Source organism: Macaca fascicularis, chromosome 17 (assembly GCF_037993035.2).
Source record: "Macaca fascicularis isolate 582-1 chromosome 17, T2T-MFA8v1.1".
NCBI lineage: Eukaryota > Metazoa > Chordata > Mammalia > Primates > Cercopithecidae > Macaca > Macaca fascicularis.
Genome location: NC_088391.1, coordinates 104,576,872 through 104,597,831, shown reverse-complemented (window position 1 = coordinate 104,597,831; position 20,960 = coordinate 104,576,872). Strand labels below are relative to the sequence as shown.

The following is a 20,960-nucleotide window of genomic DNA, read 5'->3' as shown; positions in this document are numbered from 1 at the left end:
CATTGATAAATGAAAATGAAATCCTAAGCTCCCAACTGACTGAACAGACCAACTATTGGCTGAGGGAACCCCAGAGTAACTTTCAAAACTGAGTTCTCAGCTTGGCCAAGATGGGATGATGCGGGTCAGATACACCTTGTTATACCCCCTCGTTTGCTAACCATGATGACGCTTCCTTCCCTAAGGATTAAACAGAAACCAGCCCTTTCATAGGCTCCACCACTGATATCAACCTCTCCTTTCTTGCCTGATAAGAGACCACCCATGACAGAGAGGTTCTGGCCTGCGTACAGAGAATGCACAGAGCGAGTTTTCATGTCCTCTGCTTCACCTTTTAATGTCAGAGGGCTGAAAACTCTACCCTGGGATCGTGCTAACACTGCCATTTTTTGTACATGGGACCCATGAAGAAGCAAGAAACTCAATTGCGCAAGCATGCATTTCTCCTCTCATAAATATTCATGACTCCTCCTAGTTTATTAAATATATGTATTTGCCAATTCCACTCAGCATAAATTACTATTTCCTTTACATCGCCCTTGAAGCATCTGTTTCTGGCTTCTGGCTGGAGGCTATGCTTCCCAGTCTGTGAGAAGGACAATCCTGCAGGCTGCAACTCTTTATAGGAAATAAATCTCTCACTGGGTGTGGTGGCTCATGCCTGTGATCCCAGCACTTTGGGAGGCCAAGGTAGGTGGATCACCTGAGGTCAGGCGTTTGAGACCAGCCTGGCCAAGTTGATGAAACCCTGTCTCTACTAAAAATACAAAAAATTAGCCAGGCTTGGTGGTGGGCATCTGTAATCCCAGCTAATTGGGAGGCTGAGGCAGGAGAATCGCTTGAACCCAGAAGGTGGAGGTTGCAGTGAGTCAAGATCACACCATTGCACTCCAGCCTGGGCAACAAGAGTGAAACTCCATCTCAAAAAAAAAAAAAAAAAAAAAAAAAAAAAAAAAACCATAAAGAAATGTCTCCTTTCCAAATTTATGAATGTCATCATTCTTCTGTTGACAGCATTAAAAGGTTCAAAAAGACCTTCCATACTCTCCCACAAAAGCCCTAGAAATTGTCATTTTGTTAATCATTTTGGATGCTGAAGAACTTGTAATCCAATGAGTAGAAATGTTCGTACCCCATTTATGGCTGTCAACCTGCCAATTCTCAGGAGTTTTTATAAGCCTAAATCTGAAAGGATCTCATCCCATTAGGATTCTTGTCTCCTTTTCTGTTGCCTTTGCCCACTGGCTCTGCCAACAGGGGTCTTTCTTTCTCCTTGGCTATCTTTGGATATGGGGGCTCCCTCTTCTGTGCCACCTTAGGGAATGCCTTTTGCATGCAGGGCTAAGTCATTAAAAAGCTTACAGTTTCAGTAACATTTTGAGTGAGTACTCTGTGAAGCTGGGTTGGAATCTCAGGCTTCTTTGTCTGGAAGGTAACTCTTGGGCTACAAGTTTCTTATCCTAGCTTTGGTTTTGAGGCCTCTGTGTTCTACTCTTGGGTTGGAAGTTATTCCTGGCTTTTTGTTTCATGGTGTCTCTGTGATCTTGATCTTGCTCCTTTCATGGGAACTTCTCAGTTGAATAAATTCTCCCTTCTCAAACCTCTGCTGACTATGTGTTCCACCAATATGGAGCTAATTCTGTCTGCTTCTTTTCCTGTTTGCATGACTTTACTAAGAATAAGAATTATTTAGAACTTTAATATCTCCTTTGAGAAAACTTTTATCTTCCAAATTGCCTCCTTTTAGACCTTTCCTTTCCCATTTGAGTCTCTCAACTCCTTATAATCACTGAAACTTTAGCCACCCTGCTCCATGCTTTGGAGGCTCTCAACATGCTCAAGAATCTGCAAAAGCAAACATGTGGGGCTGAAAAATAAAATAGAAAAAAATTATTTCTCAGCCTCCATAAGATTGCATGTCAAATCAAAAGAAAATCTTACAAATCTCCAAAAGTATTAGCGAGAAAAAAGCTTTAGCCCTTATATGAAGAAGATAAAAATTTGTTCCATTTTCCAGAAACACAGTTATAATACAAATATAAAATGGGGCAAAGACAAAAACCAAGTCTTCTATATAAACTAGTGAATTTTGTATTATTGTAATCACATTATTCAGGGTTCTCCAGAAAGGCAGAATCAATGTGATATATGTAGATAGATAGATGAGAGAAGACTCATTAGGGGAATTGGTTCACATAATTATGGAGGCTGAGAAGTTCCACGATAGCCTGTCTCCAAGTTGGAGAACCAGGAAAGTGTAGCATGGCTCAGTCCAGGTCCAAAGGACTCAGAATGAGGGAAGCCAATGGTGTAACTCTCACTCTGAGGCCAAAGGCCTGAGACCCTGAAGTTCTGATGTTAACGGCAGGAAAAGAAGGACGTTTCCATTTCAGAAGGAGATAATTCCCCTTTCCTCTTCCTTTTTGTTCTATCTGGGTTCTCAACCAATTGGATGTTACCTGTATTCATCCATTTATACACTGCTATGAAGAAATACCTGAGTCTGAGCAATTTATAAAGAACAAAGAGGTTTAATGGGCTGACAGTTCCACATGGCTGGAGGGGCCTCACAATCATGGTGGAAGGGGAAGCAAAGACGTCCTTCTTCACATGGCAGCAACAAGGAGAAGTGCTGAGCCAAATGGGAAAAGCTCCTTATAAAAACATCAGATCATGAGAACTCACTCACTATCATGAGAACAGCATCGCAGTAACCACCACCATGATTCAATCACCTCCCACTGGGTCCCACCCACAACATGTAGGAATTATAGGAACTACAATTCAAGATGAGATCTGAGTGGGGACACAGCCAAACCATATCTGTGCCCATCTACATTGGGTCAGGGTTACCTCAGTGTCTTGCGGAAACACCCTCACACATATGCCCAGAAATTGTGTTTTACCAGCTATGTGTGTCTCTTAATCCAATCAAGTAGATGTCTAAAATTAACCATCAGAATATTTATGCCTGATTCATGGCTGAAATTTCAGGATGAAAGCTATGAAATCTCTATTTGTGTTTGTATGTCTATTAATGTGTGTTATGTATATGTGATATTTTATTAACTCAGGATAGCATTGCAAAATTCATTTATAAAATCCTTTAAAGGTGCTCCATTCTAACTTGGCTTGGAAAAAAATAAGCATTTATAAATAAATATTCACCAAACTCCTAGAAATATAGGAACTGATCAAATGTTTTTTAAGTTAACATGATTTGGATAAAACTAAGTTAAATAAGGTTAATATAATATTTTTGGTATAATAAAACCACTATGTCTTCAAAGTTACCACTATTGAATTTAAAACAAGCATAAATTCCTATTCTGCTTGAGTTCTAGTCAAATAAGCTAATATTATACTTACTAGAAATGTAAAATCTTAAAGCTTATAGATTTGATTCTAATTAAGTTGTCATTCTTATGAAAAACATTATTTCTTTTTTATGATGAAAAGATATACATATATTTAGAGTTAGCCAGCTGGACTCGGTTTAGATGACCCCAATTTTGTTGCAACATCCAAAGCGTCACAATCAGGAGCCAGTCGAACATTTGCCTTCTTCTCTTTATCAGGTCGAATCAGGATGTTGACTGTGGCCACATCCATGTCCCAGAGCTTCTTCACAGCCTGTTTGATCTGGTGCTTGTTGGCTTTAACATCCACAATAAACAGAAGCATGTTGTTTTCTTCTATCTTCTTCATGGCCAACTCAGTGGTCAGCGGAAACTTGATGATGGCATAGTGGTCAAGCTTGTTTCTCCTGGGGGTGCTCTTCCAAGGATATTTGGGCTGCCTCCGGAGTCGCAGTGTCTTGGGCCACCTCAAGGTGAGTGACATGCGGATCTTCTTTTTTGTGTGTTGCTGTGGACACCTTTCAACACTGCCTTCTTGGCCTTTAAAGCCTTCGCTTTGGCTTTGGCTTTAGGGGGGGAGGAGCTTCCTTCTTCACTTTTGGTGCCATCTTGTGAAAAGCGAAAAACATTATTTCAAAAATAATTTGTTTACTGTAAACCTGCTTAATAGTAGCTTCCAAAATACTTTCGGTAATTTTTAACCTTAAAGTTAAGCTAAGTAAAAGATTTGCATTAAATATCTAGACCATTTATAAATAAGATACAATACTAAAACATTAATTATTGAACATAAATAATTCAAGTTTATATAGTTTTGGCTTCTTATTTTTACAGAAAGACTAAAGATATTTTGGCCCATTAATAAACATGGTTTTCTCTGCCACAATGAGAAATTGTACTATGAGGAAACACATCCCTGTAGATGTTGGGAGATGGTATACTCATACATTTTCTAACCTACTATAGAATACTAATATATGACAGTTTATGACTGTTTACTTCCTAGTTTTCTCTGGAAAATAAAAGATTACTAAGTATTAAAATTATAATCAATACATGCAAATAAAACTACTAGAAGTAATAGAATAACTAGAAACGACTCTATGCAAAGCATGCAAGAAAAGTAGGGCATGTTTCACAAGTAAAGTAGGATGTATTTTTTATAAGGAATACCTTACAAAAGATACAAATAAAAAGAGATATCTAACCTTCCCTGTGTTATATTTGTATGGGTAAAATGTTATGTTTTCAGAAATTATATAAACTTCCTGGAAATTTGTCAATGTCCTCCTTATCCATGCTATGTGCCAGTATAGAGTTATGAGTCATAATTCCAATTATTATTTTAAATGTTGTGCTGGGTGCAGTGGCTCACACCTGTAATCCCAGCACTTTGGGAGGCCGAGGCGGGTGGATCACAAGGTCAGGAGATCAAGACCATCCTGGCTAACACGGTGAAACCCCATCTCTACTAAAAATACAAAAAATTAGCCAGGCGTGGTGGCAGGCACCTGTAGTCACAGCTACGCAGGAGGCTGAGGCAGAAGAATGGCGTGAACGCAGGGGGAGGAGTTTGCAGTGAGCCAAGATCGCACCACTGTACTCCAGCCTGGGTGACAGAGCGAGACTCCGTTTCTAAGTAAGTAAGTAAATAAATAAATAAATAAATGTTGTATGCCACAGAAAGAATCGAATATCCTTTTCAATTGTGGTATAATTACAGCCATTTCATATTCTTTGTCATTTAGATATTCTTTCCCCCTGATGCTCTCCTGAAAGCTCCTCCAATCAGCTACAGGTCAGAATGTTCATCTCCAACACAGGACTCCCTCTGAGACTCACGGAAAAGAGTATGACAGGTACTCTGGTTAAAGGCTTCTGATGATATTGCTTAAATAACTTTAAGACCACACACTTGACTCGGTGAAGATCTCCAGAAGCCTGGTGGAGAAATTGATGGGGTCATGAGACTGCTAACCCAAGATCCAACAAGACTGGAATTTATTACATGGCACTGAATGAACTGATGAAAATTGATTATAATTTTATAGCTTTTTAGAGCATTGCTGGTTCTTTAATGTTCTATTTTCTGAATTTAAGAAATCTCTTTCTCTTAATCTAACTGTAACTTACAACAGTTTTGTAGGTTATACTTTTGTAAACAGAAATGAAGCATTTATCTTTTTTCCCCTGCCTGATTTCTCCAGAATTTTGAAATTCTTACTGAATACTCTTATTTTCATGATGATGAAGTTATTAGCAAAAGTCCAGTAAGAATCTGTTCACCTTATAACAGGACATAATTGGAAAATTTGGTTATATTATCAAGGTTTTTACTGGAATATCATATTTTGGAAGTGTACCTAAGATCAGTTACGACCAGCAATTTTAAGGAAGTACGGTTGACTTTTATGGAGACAATGCTTACAAAGCACTGTGAGAAATGGGAAAGTTCTTCTTCAAAGATTGTAAAAAGTCACAATTTCTTACTGTAAGATTGCTATCCACTATTTTTAGGGGTGTGTGTGTGTGTGTAGGTGTGTTCCAAATCTGTTGTCCTAGCTTGCTCCAGCATGCCTGGACAGAACTAGACAAGCCCCAGCCCATAGTGTATACCATTCCTTATTTGGAGATGCTTCCTTAACTATCCCTGGCAACTTCCTTTTCTTTCTTTGTTCTATTCCCCTTACCTAATTAAGAAAGTTTTAAACTAATAGCCAATTGGGTAAAGCGTAAAATGTGAGGTCCTATTCCAGCCAGTGGAAACTGGACACAGCAGTAGGGTAGACACATCAGGTTATAAGTAACTCTGTCTCCTTTGTTCGGTGTGCTTTTGTGGCTGGACAGCTATTGAGTAGCACCCTTTCTGCAGAAAGTAAAGCTCGCCTTGCTAAGAGATCATTTGTTCCCATGTTAATTCTTTTTTTGTTGTTGTTGTTTTTTGGAACACCAGAAACTTCATTCCCAACAGCACTCTGAGAAAAGATAGGCTGATACTTAGATTACAGGGTTCACAGCCTTACTGGTTAGTAAAGAAGGTAATTTCCTGGTAGGCCCAGGAATTTAGGGATATTTTGGGGGCCTCAAGAAGAGAGGAATTCACACAAAGCTATAAGGACTACAGCTGAAATTTGATAGTATGTTCTTAGCTTGGCTTTTAGCCTGAATAAGGCCTTTAAAAGTCAAATCTGAGATTCTGTATGAAAACTTCCAGCAAAGAAACTTGAAAGCACCTATGTGGCCATCTCCTGTTCTTGCTGCACTTACGTAAATAATCCAGCAAAATCTAACAAAACTAGACTTATTTTTAAAACAAGAATAGTCTTACTTTGATTATGATCAAAAATGATGGTTACTACAGAGAGAAATTTTATGTTTCAATGGAAAACTATAACTTGGACGGGCATGGTGGCACATGCCTATAATTCCAGCACTTTGGGAGGCCAGGAGTTCAAGATCAGCCTGGGCAACATGTTGGAAACCCCGTCTCTACCAAAAATATAAAAATTAGATGGGCACCATGATATGTGCCTGTAGCCCCAGGTAATCAGGAGGCTGAGGAGGGAGGATCACTTGCACCAAGGACGTAGAGGTTACAGTGAGCTGAGATTGTTGCACCTTTGCACTCCAGCCTGGGCGACAGAGCCAGACCCTGTGTCAAAAAAAATTTTTTTTAAAAAGAAAGCTCTAGCTATTGTGGGTTATCAGATTCTAGTCTTGTTTATTGTTTTCGGGCTATTTTTACCTCTTTGTAAACTGGATCCTGCCATCTGATGAATTTTGTCCCACAATGATACTTGTGGAATCAGAAGCCAAGTATTGTCTCTCCTACTAATGTATCTATTGTCAGTTAATTTGAAGGTCTCCAACCCTGGAACAAAGTTAGAAGAGGAAGCTTTTGCTCCCCAAAATGCATAACCAAACTGTGGTACATTCATGCAATGGAATACTATTTAGCCATAGAAAGGAACAAGCTATCAACTCACACAAAGACATGAGTGAATCTTGTATGCACATTGCTAAGTGGAAGAAGACAGTCTGAGGAGAATACACACAGTGTGACCTCATTCTATGAGACACTACAGAAGGCAAACTACACAGATGGGAAACCATTGGCTCCATGGGGTGGGGGTTTCAAGCATTCCATATGATACTTTAGTAGTACGTACCTGCCACTATGCACTGGTCAAAATACGCAGAATTTTACAACCAAATGGGTAAATCAAACTCTATTCAAATTAAATAAAATTACTCAGGATGTGGAGTATCCCAGGACAGAATACATCATGTGAAAAAGAATTTAACTATGCTACAAATTACTATGGTTTGGATGTGGTTTGTCCCCGCAAAAACTCGTGTTGAAATTTGACCCCCAATGTGGCAGTGTGGGGTGGTGGGGCCCAGTGGAAGGTGTTTAAGTCATGGGGATGGATCCTTCATGAATAGGTTAATGTCCTCCATGGGGGTAAGTGAGTTCTGCTCTCACAGGAATGGATTAATTCCTGCAGGAGTAGGTAGTTAACAAGAGTCTGGGTTCCTTGGCTTCCTGCATCCCACTTTCAAATGTGATGAGTACCTCACCTAAGAAAGGCCCTTGCCACGCTGGTTCCCTCTGCTCACCCAACTGTACTGACTTCTCTTAACTTCCTATGAACACTGTTTTCTAGGTTGGGTGTGTTTTCTGTAATAAAAAGGTATTTTTGCACCACTTATGGAGGACTTTTTGGATGCCATGCTAAGCATTTCATAGTCACGAGCTCATTGTACAAACTACCCTTTAAAACACTCAGATGAATTAATATTCCCATATGAATTGGCCTAAGGAAGTGTGTGCTGGAGAGATTAAGTAATTAAATGACAGCATACAGTTAATTACTGAGGGGATTTGGGTTTGGACCTGTGATCTGTGATTCAAACACTCATGTCTATAACCACAAGTGCTGCCATATCATTTGCATAAGGATTTAGAATCCCTGCTGGCAGGCCTGGGAAGGTGCATTGTAACCAGATAAGAGGTAATTACCACATTTACTGAGTTGTGAGAACCACTGCACTGCCTCTCAGAGAATGCCAGGCGCTCCTGTGTTTGTCTCAGTGTCTCCAGCTTGAATTGCTTCACCCCTGGCTCTCAGCAATGCTGCTTCTCTCTCCTGCATGGATCACCTGTTCCTGGAATTCATTCTCCCATTTCTTAGGCTGCACTTTACTGTAGCTTCCTGATCTAAGGTAAAGCTTTGATGCTGTGCATGTCCCAAAATGCCTGAGCACTATTCTCACACTGGGTTGACGGTTTAGTTGGGTTTAAAATATATATATTTCTCTCAGAATGTGAAGGCCAAATTTCATTTTCTTATTATATCTAAAATTTCAACGAAAAATTTCAGTGCCATTTTGGTTCTTGATTCTTTGCAGGTGATCTTTTTCTTTTACCTCTCTGGAAGCTTTTCAGATCTTTATCTCTGATGTTATCAAATTTCACAATAATGTGCTTTAGTGTAGAAGAACTTTGAAATTCATTTTGAAGGGAACTCAATAGATCTTTTAAATCTGAAAATTCATAAACTTTATTTCTGGAAAATGTTCTCGATTTTTAAGATATGTAATTCACATACTACATTTTACTCATGTAAAGTGTTCAATTTAGCACTTTCTGGAAGTAGCAGACTTCACCACTACTTAATTCTAACATATTTTCAGCACCCAAGAAAGAAACACTGTATTTTCCATTTTTTCATCCTACAACCTCTGGCAACCATTCCCTTTTGAGGCTGAGTACTATTCCATTGTGTGGGAATACTTCATATTATTTATCTGCTCATCAATTGGTGGACGTTTCAGTTGTTTCTACCTTTCGGCTATTATGGATAATGCTGCTATGGAAATCTGTGTCCAAGTTTCTGTGTGGACATGTTTTTAATTCTCTTCAGTATGAAGACTTCAGTAGAATTGATGGATCAAAGAGTAATTCTAGGTCTTACTTTTTGAGGAACTGCCAGACTGTTTTCCAAAGCAGCTGTACCATTTAAATCCCATTGATTTCTTTTCTGATATTTTTATTCCTTCTGTTTTTATTTTTTTCTTTTTGTGAAATTGTATTTTAAACTCTGAAGATGAATCAGGAAAATCAATGCAGCTTCTTCAATAAATACAAGAAAATGATATATAGGAGATATAGGGGAAATGTATAAATTATACAGACTTAAAAACACATCAGCTAATCACAATGTATGAATTTTATTTGGGAATATAGACGGAACAGAATTGGCCATGTGTTTCTGGTTATTCTGAAGGGTTATAGACAATAGGGGTTTGTTATATTCATTGTTTATTTACATATATGTTTAAAATTCTCCATATAAGGGTTTTAAAAATTCCATTGGGCCGGGCGCGGTGGTTCACACCTGTAATCCCAGCACTTTGGGAGGCCAAGACCAGCGGATCACGAGGTCAGGAGATCGAGACCATCCTGGCTAACACGGTGAAACCCCGTCTCTACTAAAAAATACAAAAAATTAGCCGGGCGTGGTGGCGGCGCCTGTGGTCCCAGCTACTCGGGAGGCTGAGGCCGGAGAATGGCGAGAACCCGGGAGGCAGAGCTTGCAGTGAGCTGAGATCCAGCCACTGCACTCCAGCCTGGGCGACAGAGCGAGACTCCGTCTCAAAAAAAAAAAAGAAAAAGAAAAAGAAAAAAAAATTCCATTGGAAGCCTTATGTTTTAAAATGTACTCAGAATTTTTTCTTTTTTTTTTTTGAGACAGAGTCTCCCTCTGTCGCCCAGGCTGGAGTGCAGTGGTGCGATCTCGGCTCACTGCAAGCTCCACCTCCCGGGTTCACACCAGCCTCTGCCTCCCGAGTAGCTGGGACCACAGGCGCCGCCACCACGCCCGGCTAATTTTTTGTATTTTTTAGTAGAGACGGGGTTTCACCGTGTTAGCCAGGATGGTCTCGATCTCCTGACCTCGTGATACACCCACCTTGGCCTCCCAAAGTGCTGGGATTACAGGCGTGAGCCACCGCGCCTGACCCAGAATTTGTTTTAATCAGGGATGTTAAGACTTGCAGACATGGAAATGACTGTCCCGGGGAAATATGTTCATACTCACAGATCCCTAGAAATAGGAGGCACAGGGAAGCCCCAGGCAGAGGCAGAAGGAGAGAGAGGAAGACATGAGCAGGAGCCTCTGCTGTGGTCTCTGTGGGACAGCAATGTCAGGCAGGGCAGGCAGGCTTAGGCTGGCCAGTGTGAATAACTTCAGCAGGCTCTGGGGCATAGGAGCCATCTCTAGTTACCTAGTACCTGGCCCTGGGGTGATTACGGAAGGACGGTATTGTTTCCTACAGCATCAGAGCCAGATAAGGTAGGTGGTTAGGAGTATGGGTTCTGGATTGGTAGTTTAATTGGCTGGCCCTGGAAAAGGCAATCTTTTCCCAGTAAACCCGAGATTCTACAGCATCAAGAAAATATAATTAATGCATTCTGTATGCACAGATGGAGTCTTCTTTTGCTTCCCCAAAGGAAGAGTCCACAGAAGCCTGGCACTCCTGGACCTGAGGAAACCCTGAAACTGTTGGTATCTGCAGATCCTCTCCAAAAAGAGTTTGCCAATCTCCTCAGACTGCAAGCCTGACCCCAGCATTCTGGGAGCCAAGAGGGAGAAAGAGTCTGCGGATCTCCCTGCTCAGTAAATGGCTTTCACTAAATACTCTCTTTGCATAAGCAGCATTATCCAGTGTCCTGGAACTTAGAAAAGTTGTTTCGATGTCTGAAGAAAAAAAACTGTTTCTTTTTCTGATGTCAGGGGAGGAGCATTTGACTGCCAGTGTGGAATGAGGGGTCTTGGGATCACACTCTTCCCAATGCGCTTTGAACCAACACTTCTGTGTCAGCCTCACCATCTCCTCTCCTTACCTAGACACTTGGGAACCCTCACCCAAGCCCTTCTAGGAGCCTGTGGTGTGGCTCAGCTGTCTCTGTAGGCATCTCTTGGGGTTAAACATTTTCCACTCCGCTAAGTCAGTGCCATCTGTTCTTCTGCTTCATCTTCAGAAGACACTGAGCCCCTTCCCACCCTCCCTTCTCCACCCTCCACACCAAGTCCATTGCACCCTTGGGGCCACAGGGTTGCTGCCATAGGATTTTTGTACTGAGTGCTCTTTCCAAGCAACTGTGAGAGATTTATATGGGCAAGGCCTCTGGGTTCCTGTCAAATCAAATTGTAGTTGAGTGTTGGGTGCTATTCAAGAAGCATCCCCCTTTCTCCTTCCTAATAGAGCCCTGAATTATTCAGTCACATGGTTTGAAACATGGGGTGGGTGCTGGTTGACTTAACCTAACCAACACTGTCTCACCCTATGTCACGGTTATTGGTTCCAAGGTAGTTGCATAACTGAGGCTCATGCCAGGTGCCACACAGCATTCCCATGGCCCCCTAATGGACTTGGGGATGGGCAAAGGCCTGAGTTGTTCCAATTAGAGTCAAATACAAGTTGTGCTAGGTTGTTAGGTACAAGAGTGTGCTTGTTCATGTTCCCTTTTTGATGAAGAATGCAGCCTCAGAAATTGTTCCTGGAGATTTTGCCACACTCAGAATGATTCTGACTTCACTGAAGGCAGAGCAGAAAATTGGGAAGAGACTGAGTCCTGGTAGCATCCATGAGCTTCTTTTTGCTCAAATTCACCCTGAAGCCTGGCCTGCTTCTGAACTACCCACCTGAATCGATAAAGTGCCTTCTTATTAAAGTCAAATTGAGCTGGAGTTTTAGTTACTTGCATCTACAGGTATTCTGTGAAGCTGATACTGTGGGTTTGTATCTGAGAATATTTACAGTGTTTCTCTCATGGTTGTCAATCATTTCAAGGATGCTCTGAGGGTAAAAAAATGATCAATTGTGAAGCAGTTTATTGTGCTGTCAGGCATAATTCATTGGGCAATAGAAAGCTTCATTTACTGGGCAGTAGAAAGTTTCATTTTAATGGGGCATCATAAAAGACAGAATTAATGGGGATGGTGACCTATGACAGCAGAGGAGGTCTCCTTCATTCTTCTTGCTGCAGAACCAGAAACTTGTGTGGGAGGCAGCACACAAGAGGGAAGGGGTGCAAGAACAGAGGGCCGGAAAGGAAGGTGAAAGGAAGAGAATGAAGCATGAGGACCGGGAAAAGATACCCCATGGCTTGGTGTGGAACTCTCCTAAAGACACAGTGAGTAAGGGATGCCTCAATTGACTGAAGCAAGAGGAATTAAAAGACAACTGGAACCATGAGACATTTTGTTGTTCACTGCAAATGCTCTTGGTGAAGTACTCATGGCTCTAGAAAACTGTTTGCAGGTAAGTCTCAGGGGTGTTGGGGGAGGAAAGAGGTTTCCTCTACCCTCTTAGATTCTGTGGCTGGACCCTAGTCCAGCCCCACAGGGTCAGTGGGTTTTTCTCCCCATGTGTGGAGACAAGCGACTGTAGAAATAGACACAAGACAGAGATAGAAGAAAAGGCAGCTGGACCTGGGGGACCACTACCACCAAGACACAGAGACCAGTAGTGGCCCCGAATGCCAGGCTGTGCTGATATTTATTGGATACAAGACAAAGGGGCAGGATAAGGAGTGTGAGCCATCTCCAATGATAGGTAAGGTCACATGGGTCACATGTCCATTGGACAGGGGTCCCTTCCCTGCCTGGCAGCCAAGGCAGAGGGAGAGAAAGAGAGAGAGTACACAGCTTACGCCATTATTTCTGCATATCAGAGACTTTTAGTACTTTCACTAATTTTGCTACTGTTATCTAAAAGGCAGAGCCTGGTGTACAGAATGGAACATGAAGGCAGACTAGGAGCGTGACTACTGAAGCACAGCATCACAGGGAGACAGTTAGGCCTCCGGATAACTGCAGGCTGATGTCAGGCCCTCCACAAGAGGTGGTGGAGCAGAGTCTTCTCTAAACTGCCCTGGGGAAAGTGAGACTCCCTTTCCCGGTCTGCTAAGTAGCAGGTGTTTTTCCTTGACACTGACGCTACCGCTAGACCACGGTCCGCTTGGTAATGGGCATCTTCCCAGGCACTGGTGTTACCGCTACACCAAGGAGCCCTCTGGTGGCCCTGCCCGGGCATAGCAGAAGGCTCACACTCCTGTCTTCTGGTCACTTCTCACTATGTCCCCTCAGCCCCTATCTCTACATAGACTGGTTTTTCCTAGGTTATGATTGTAGAGTGAGGATTATTATAATATTGGAATAAACAGTAATTGCTACAAACTAATGATTAATGATATTCATATATAATCATATCTATGATCTATATCTAGTATAACTATTCTTATTTTATATATTTTATTATACTGGAACAGCTCGTGCCCTCTGTCTCTTGCCTCAGCACCTGGGTGGCTTGCCGCCCACAGGACGTGAGGATTAAACTGACATAAAGAAGATTAACAGAAGAAAAGCATGCACATTGTGTTTGATGTTAATATTTTTGCATGTACACAGAGGTATTCTTAAGGAAGAAATGAAGACTCAAAGAAGCGGATAGGGCGAAGAGCTTATATGACACTTTAACAAGGAATGATGAATTGCAGACATGTCACAAGACAAAAGGAAAAAGAAGTTTGGTCTGGGGCAACCTGTGGTAAAGTGATCAGAAAACTCATGAGGAAACTAGTGGAAGAAGTGGGTCATTTTAGGAGGGCCGTCTGTACGGACACATCTCAGCACGGTCTCCCCATCTCTGGTGATGAGAATGGTTTCCTCTTTCTGGTAAAGAGGGGGGCACCTTTCTCAAAGGATTCCACGCCCTAATTTTAGGTATACAGAGGGAAGCCAGAGAGGCCTTCTGGCATCTGCGGTTTCTCAAGTGCCTTCGCTCAAAATCATCAACACATCAAAGCAGCATATTTTGGGTGGTATGTTCCGATGGCCTCACTGTGAGGAGAAGGAAGCTGCAGCACTGACCACTCCCAGTGGGTGAATGGAATGCTGTGGCGAAGGCGGGTTACAAAGCTGGGAGAGCCAGTGTTGGTTGCTGTCCTTTCTTTCTCTCTCTCTCTCTGATAGTCTGCAAGAGTGTACAGGCAAGAAAGAATGTGTCTCCTATGAAGTAACGCAAAGTACTAGTCTGGATGAGCAGATACAAAATAAATCTATGACAGACCAAAGCAGAATGAAAAGGATAGAAAGATGGAGTCGGGGGAGGGAGAAGTGAGAAAAACAAGGTGACTGCAGGCACAAAAGAGATAGGAAGAGTTCTGTGGCCAGGACCCAACAATTCCTGACAAGGTGGTAGATCAGTTGCCTCAAGAATAGCTTTTAACCCAAGGCCAGATCAGTTGCCTTGAGAATAGCTTTTAACCCAAGGCCATGCAAGGTGGCTTATGGCCCAGGATGCATAATGTCCTTTTTCCTTCAGGAGTGTGTGAGGAGGTGTTTATAGAATGCCAGTTCTGCCTGGACTGGGGGCTGAATTAGGAGGAAACATCATGGTGACCTATGAGTTAGGATAAGAGGAGGGCTTTGCCAGCCAGAAGCGTCTGAAGCTAACTGTTTTATGCTAAGGTGAGGGCACTCCCAGTGTAATGGCAAGGGCCCTGTCCCTTGAGTTTACAGTACTTGCATGTGGTTATAAACATAATTTCCTCCCAAAGCAGCCAGATTCCCTGTGCCTCAAACCACACAGGGAGCCTGTGGTGGTGATGCTGGTCGGGAGGACCCCGCAGAGGAGGATTTGGGAATTGGCGTGACCCCTGAGCTATGCTTTTGGAAGGAGAAATCTGGCCCTGCCTCACCTTGAGGACATCTGATGGGAAAAGTTCACATTTCTTTTATGTCAGTGTGTCATGGCTGGGCTGAATTAGGTGATCTCCAAGGTCATCTTCAGTCTTCTCACTGCGTGCTCGGGGATGGCACTCTTCAGTCAGCCAGGACAGGTGACTGGGAAATGGGGGAAGGAGGGCCTCCTGTTGTCATGTTTCACCATAGACAAGAAAGGATCTCCTTTGAAACTTATATGTAGGCCGGGCGCGGTGGCTCAAGCCTGTAATCCCAGCACTTTGGGATGCCGAGACGGGCGGATCACAAGGTCAGGAGATCGAGACCATCCTGGCTAACATGGTGAAACCCCGTCTCTACTAAAAATACAAAAAAATTAGCCGGGCGAGGTGGCGGGCGCCTGTAGTCCCAGCTACTCAGGAGGCTGAGGCAGGAGAATGGCGTAAACCCGGGAGGCGGAGCTTGTGGTGAGCTGGGATCCGGCCACTGCACTCCAGCCTGGGCGACAGAGCGAGACTCCGTCTCAAAAAAAAAAAAAAAAAAAGAAAGAAACTTATGTGTGCACTTGACACAAGATCACATGGAGGGTTCAGGCGGTCCCCTCCCCCAACCACTGTCTCCATGAGCACAGTGCTTTATTTTTTCATTTTTATTTTTGAGACGGCGTCTTGCTCTGTCGCCCAGGCTGGAGTGGAGTGGAGCGATCTCGGCTCACTGCAAGCTCCACCTTCCAGGTTCATGCCATTTTCCTGTCTCAGTATCCCAAGTAGCTGGGACTATAGGCACCAGCCACCATGCCTGCCTAATTTTTTGTATTTTTAGTAGAGACGGGGTTTCACTGTGTTAGCCAGGATGGTCTCGATCTCCTGACCGCATGATCCACCCGCCTTGGCCTTTCAAAGTGCTGGGATTACAGGCGTGAGCCACCGTGCCTGGCTGAGCAGTGCTTTAAAGACGTATGTGATGCTACATGGAAATAATGCAATGAGTATAAGACCCGCCAGGAGCACATTTACCTCACCCACCAGAAGGTACAAATCAGAGGCTATTCACCCTGCAGGTTTGGGCAATCCCAAGTCAGAACAGATCTAGGCCTCTGTCTTCACCACTTTTCTTAGATTATCACTGACTGACAATGGGCCTCATGTTAATATTTTTCAGAGGAAAGAATGCAAAGGTTTACTCATGAGTAAATTTCAGTCATTCTCCTGTGAAATCACTCTCCAAGTAAAGAATGTGCACCCCATATGTAAGTGAAGACTTTGAAGCTAGATTAGAAGACAACATTCAGGAACCTATGTTGTCTGTAGGGAGCTTCCTGAATTTACTGTTAACCCTAAAGACCTGCTGGTGAGACCCTGGAGACTATGTCGGTGGGGCCCATGACATAGACCACGGGGAGAGATGCCATCCCTTCTGCCGACCCCTGGGAGCAGCCTCTGTAGTTAGAAGGTTCCAGATGCAGGTTCTGGGGCCTCAGGCTCCAAAAAATAGCTCAATAGAAAAAGCCGTGGGCTGCTTACTGTTGTTTTGCCTTCTGCTGGGTCTGGTGCCAGAAAAGGTAAGACTGAAAGGAAGATGCCATCTCAAGAATGACAGCTGGGCCGGGCGCGGTGGCTCACACCTGTAATCCCAGCACTTTGGGAGGCCGAGGCAGGCGGATTACGAGGTCAGGAGATCGAGACCATCCTGACTAACACAGCGAAACCCGTCTCTATTTAAAAAATACAAAAAAATTAGCTGGGTGTGGTGGCGGGCGCCTGCAGTCCCAGCTGCTCGGGAGCTGAGGCAGGAGAAAGGCGTGAACCTGGGAGGCGGAGCTTGCAGTGAGCTGAGATTGCACCACTGCATTCCAGATTCCAGCCTGGGCAACAGAGCTAGACTCCATCTCGAAAAAAAAAAAAAAAAAAGGCAGCTGTAGGGCTCAAAGGTTGGCACCTGCAAACACAGTGATGTTGGGGGCACCCTGTGCTCTAAGAATGGCTGTTCTGGGTGACCAGTCATCCCAAGTTGCTGGGACAGTCATGGGCAAACCAGAGCAGGTAGTTGCTCTGTTATTTATAGCCATCTACCAACAAAAATTTAACCAAATCAGAATGCCCATCAGGTCCATTGTACCCAGTAGTATACTTGTATTTGTCAATATCACAGCGCCTCAGCCCCTCGCAAGTCAAATGGAGACCTTATTGCCTGTATCCAACTCAGTAAAGTAGCACATATAAAAGTGCCGAGAGTCCTTGAAATCCCACCCCCACACAGCCTGTCTTTATACAGTCGGCTGTCTCCATGGAAGTGAGAAGATACAGTCGGCTATCTCCATGGAAGTGGGAGGCACTAACCCGTCTTGGCTCGAGAACAGATTAACGAATAATGAATAATGGGGTCACTTGAACTCCTTGATGTCTTCGGGTTATTACCTGGTTTCTTCACATGTCCTCCTCAGGGAAGTCACAGTCCTCTGGATGACCACTGCCAATTGTGTTTATTGCTTAATTATTTTACCAGCATTTATTTATTTATTTATTTAGACAGAGTCTTGCTCTGTTGCCCAGGCTGGAATGCAGTGGCACGATCTCGGCTCACTGCAACCTCCACCGCCCGGGTTCAAGTGATTCTCCTGTCTCAGCCTCCCGAGTAGCTGGGACTACAGGTGCGCACCACCACACCCAGCTAGTTTTTGTATTTTCAGTAGAGACGGGGTTTCGCCATACTGGCCAAGCTGGTCTTGAACTCCAGACCTCGTAATCTACCCGCCTCGGCCTCCCAGAGTGCTGGGATTACAGGCTTGAGCCACCGCGCCCAACCCTGCCTCTTAGTAATTACTTGTATCTAGTCTAGGGTTGTTACAGGCCTGTTCAAAGTGGATGATTTGCAACAGCCTGAGCGTGGCTTTCCTGATTAAAGAGAAATAATTTTCTAATGCTAATAGAACATGCAAAAAGCTGGAGTTACAGAAAACCCTTGGCACTAGGACCAGGAATGCTAAGAGCAAAGAAAACTTTGGGTGGAGAGATACAGCCTATTTTCACTAATCCGGTAATTTCACCTATGGGTGTGGTAGCTTTTAGGGCCTTTCACAGAGTGTAATGAAGAGCTATCTCATTTCTGGGTGTTTATCCACAGAAAAATGAAATCGGGATCCCAAAGAAATAGCTGCATTCCCATGTTCATTGCAGCATTACTCACAATAACCAAAATATGGAATCTACCCGTGTCCATCAATGAATGAACTGATAAAGAAAATGTAGTGTGTGTGTATATATAAAAAGATAATACATATACAGATAAAGTAAATGGTTAGGAGTATGGGTTCTGGATTGGTAGTTTAATTGCCTGGCCCTAGAAAAGGCAATCTTTTCCCAGTAAACCCCAGATGCCAGAGCATCAAGAAAACAGAAAATAAGAAAGTATAATTAATATATTCTGTGTGCACAGACGGAGTCTTCCTTTGCTTCCCCAAAGGAAGAGTGCACAGGAGCCTGGCACTCCTGGACCTGAGGAAACCCTGAAACTGTTGGTATCTGCAGATCCTCTCCAAACAGTTCACCAATTTCCTGTTTGACTGCAAGCCTGACCGCAGCATTCTGGGAGCCAAGAGTCTGCAGATCTCCCTGCTCAGTAAATTGTGTGTATATATATACACACACACAATGAAATACTATTCAGTCTGAAAAGAGGAAAATCCTGTCACTGATGGCAACATGGATGAATTTGGAGGACATTATGTTAAGTAAAATAAACCAGACACAGAAAAGACAAATACTGCATAATCTCACTTGTATGTGGAATCTAGAAAAGTCAGACTCATAAAAACAAAGTAGAATGCTGGTTACGATTCTATACCATATCTATATCTATGTATCTCCTATTGGTTCTGACTCTCTGGAGAACCCTAAAACACACGGCAACTTGAAAATATAAACTGGTTCACAAATTATTTAAACAAACTAGTGAATGGTATATATTCAATCGGAAGGGGACTAACAAGGTTAGAATAATAATTGCTACCAAGGATAGGGTACCTCCTTTGTGCTCAGTGTCTCCATCCTCCACTTTGGGAAGCCAAGGCGGGTGGATCACCTGAGGTCAGGAATTCGAGACCAGCCTTGCCAACATGGTAAAACCCCGTCTCTACTAAAAATACAAAAATTTAGCTAGGCATGGTGGCGGGCACCTGTAATTCCAGCTACTTGGGAGGCTGAGGCAGGAGAATCAATTGAACCCGGAAGGCAGTTTGTGGTGAGCTGAGATCACACCACTACCCTCCAGCCTGGGCAACAAGAGCAAAACTCAGTCTCAAAAGAAAAGAAAAGAAAAAAGAGTGGAAGCCACACTGAGGTAAACCAAGAACACAGGGGTTTAGCCAAATACAGCTCAGGCCTTAAAGCCAAAACTACACATGCATCACTACCACTTACCGGGAAGTCAGCCCTTATCCTATGGCACTATTATAAAAAAACCCCATTTCAGATGGCAACTCATGTGACTTAGTTGGTGCCACCTGGAGCAAACGTCTAGGATGAACTGCCAGGTTTGCACCAGACAGGGTGAAGTCTTAGGAAACAATCTGTCTAACAGGGTTGGTCTGAGGGTGCAGGAGCCAGGAGAGTTTCTAGGTAATGCAGACCCTTCTTGTTTCTCAAAAACAATTTCAGTCAGTCAGTATGGACAAGAAAAGGACAACTAGTATAACCAAGATCTTACCTGTCCTACCTGTTGGCATCACTGCCTACAAGGGAACTCATCTGGAAGCTTGTTCTCAAGGTGCCATGTAAATTGATAGCAGCAGCTACTCAGTGCAGTGTTCACCAAAGTTAACAAATTTGAGGCTTCTAAGACCTTACTTGGTATTATCTAAATGTATTAGTCTGTTCTCACACTGCTACAAAGAACTACCTGAAACCGGGTAATTTATAAAGAAAAGAGGTTTAATTAGCTAATGGTTCCACACGCTGCGGAGGAAACACGGCTGCAGCAGGAGGCGGGGAGGCTCAGGAAACTTACAATCACGGCAGAAGGCGAAGGGGAAGCTGGCACATCCAACAGGGCTGGAGCAGGAGGAAGAGAGCGAAGGGGAAGGTGCTAAACACTTTTAAATAACTCACACACTATCACGAGAACACCAAGAGGAAGTCCGTCCCCATGATCCAATCATTTATCACCAGGCTGGCCCCTCCAACACTGGTGATTACAATTCAGCATGAGATTTGGGTGGGGGTCGGGTGTGGTGGCGCACAGCTGTAACCCTAGCACTTTGGGAAGCCGAGGCAGGTGGATCACTTGAGCCCAGGAGTTCGAGACCAGCCTGGCCAACATGGCAAAACCCCATCTCTATTAAACTACAAAAATTAGCTAGACATGGTGGCACGCACCTGTAGTCCCAGCTACTCAGGAGGCTGAGGCACGAGACTCCCTTGAACCTGAAAGGCGGAGGTTGCAGTGAGCTAAGATCACATCACTGCAGGGCAACCTGGGTGACAGAGCAAGGATCGGTCTCAAAATAAAAAAAAAGAGAGAGAGATTTGACACAGAGCCAAACCACATCACTAAATATTGTTAAGATATCCCAACGGGCATATTAGTAGGGAAGCCAGCCAGTGGGGAACTAGGACAAAACTGTTCATTGTTAAAAAAAAGTCTGGGAATAGCTAAATTAAACCCAGTACAGCATCTCAATCCTGGCTACACATCAGAATCCTCTGAGATTAAATGCCTCACACTGTTCAGAGGCAGGCAGGATAGGCAACCACTGGAATTAAAAAACCTTTCATACGAAAGGATGAGATTTTTCACATGGAGTCCTCCCTATACAAGCATTCCCCTAACTTACCTGACCACAGAACTTGGA

The 20,960-nt window shown here is 43.4% G+C and overlaps 1 protein-coding gene across 1 annotated transcript in view; it reads right to left on the bottom strand.

Annotated features, from left to right (window-relative positions):
- Nucleotides 1–2,511: 2,511 nt before the first annotated feature.
- Nucleotides 2,512–20,960, bottom strand: part of CHAMP1 (chromosome alignment maintaining phosphoprotein 1) — a 33,028-nt gene continuing 14,579 nt past the window's right edge. The window contains exon 2 of the mRNA XM_065533536.1: nt 2,512–3,967. Within this exon, the coding sequence (XP_065389608.1) occupies nt 3,478–3,843 (366 nt within the window). The 5' untranslated portion in view covers nt 3,844–3,967 and the 3' untranslated portion in view covers nt 2,512–3,477. The remainder of the gene's footprint in view (nt 3,968–20,960) is intronic.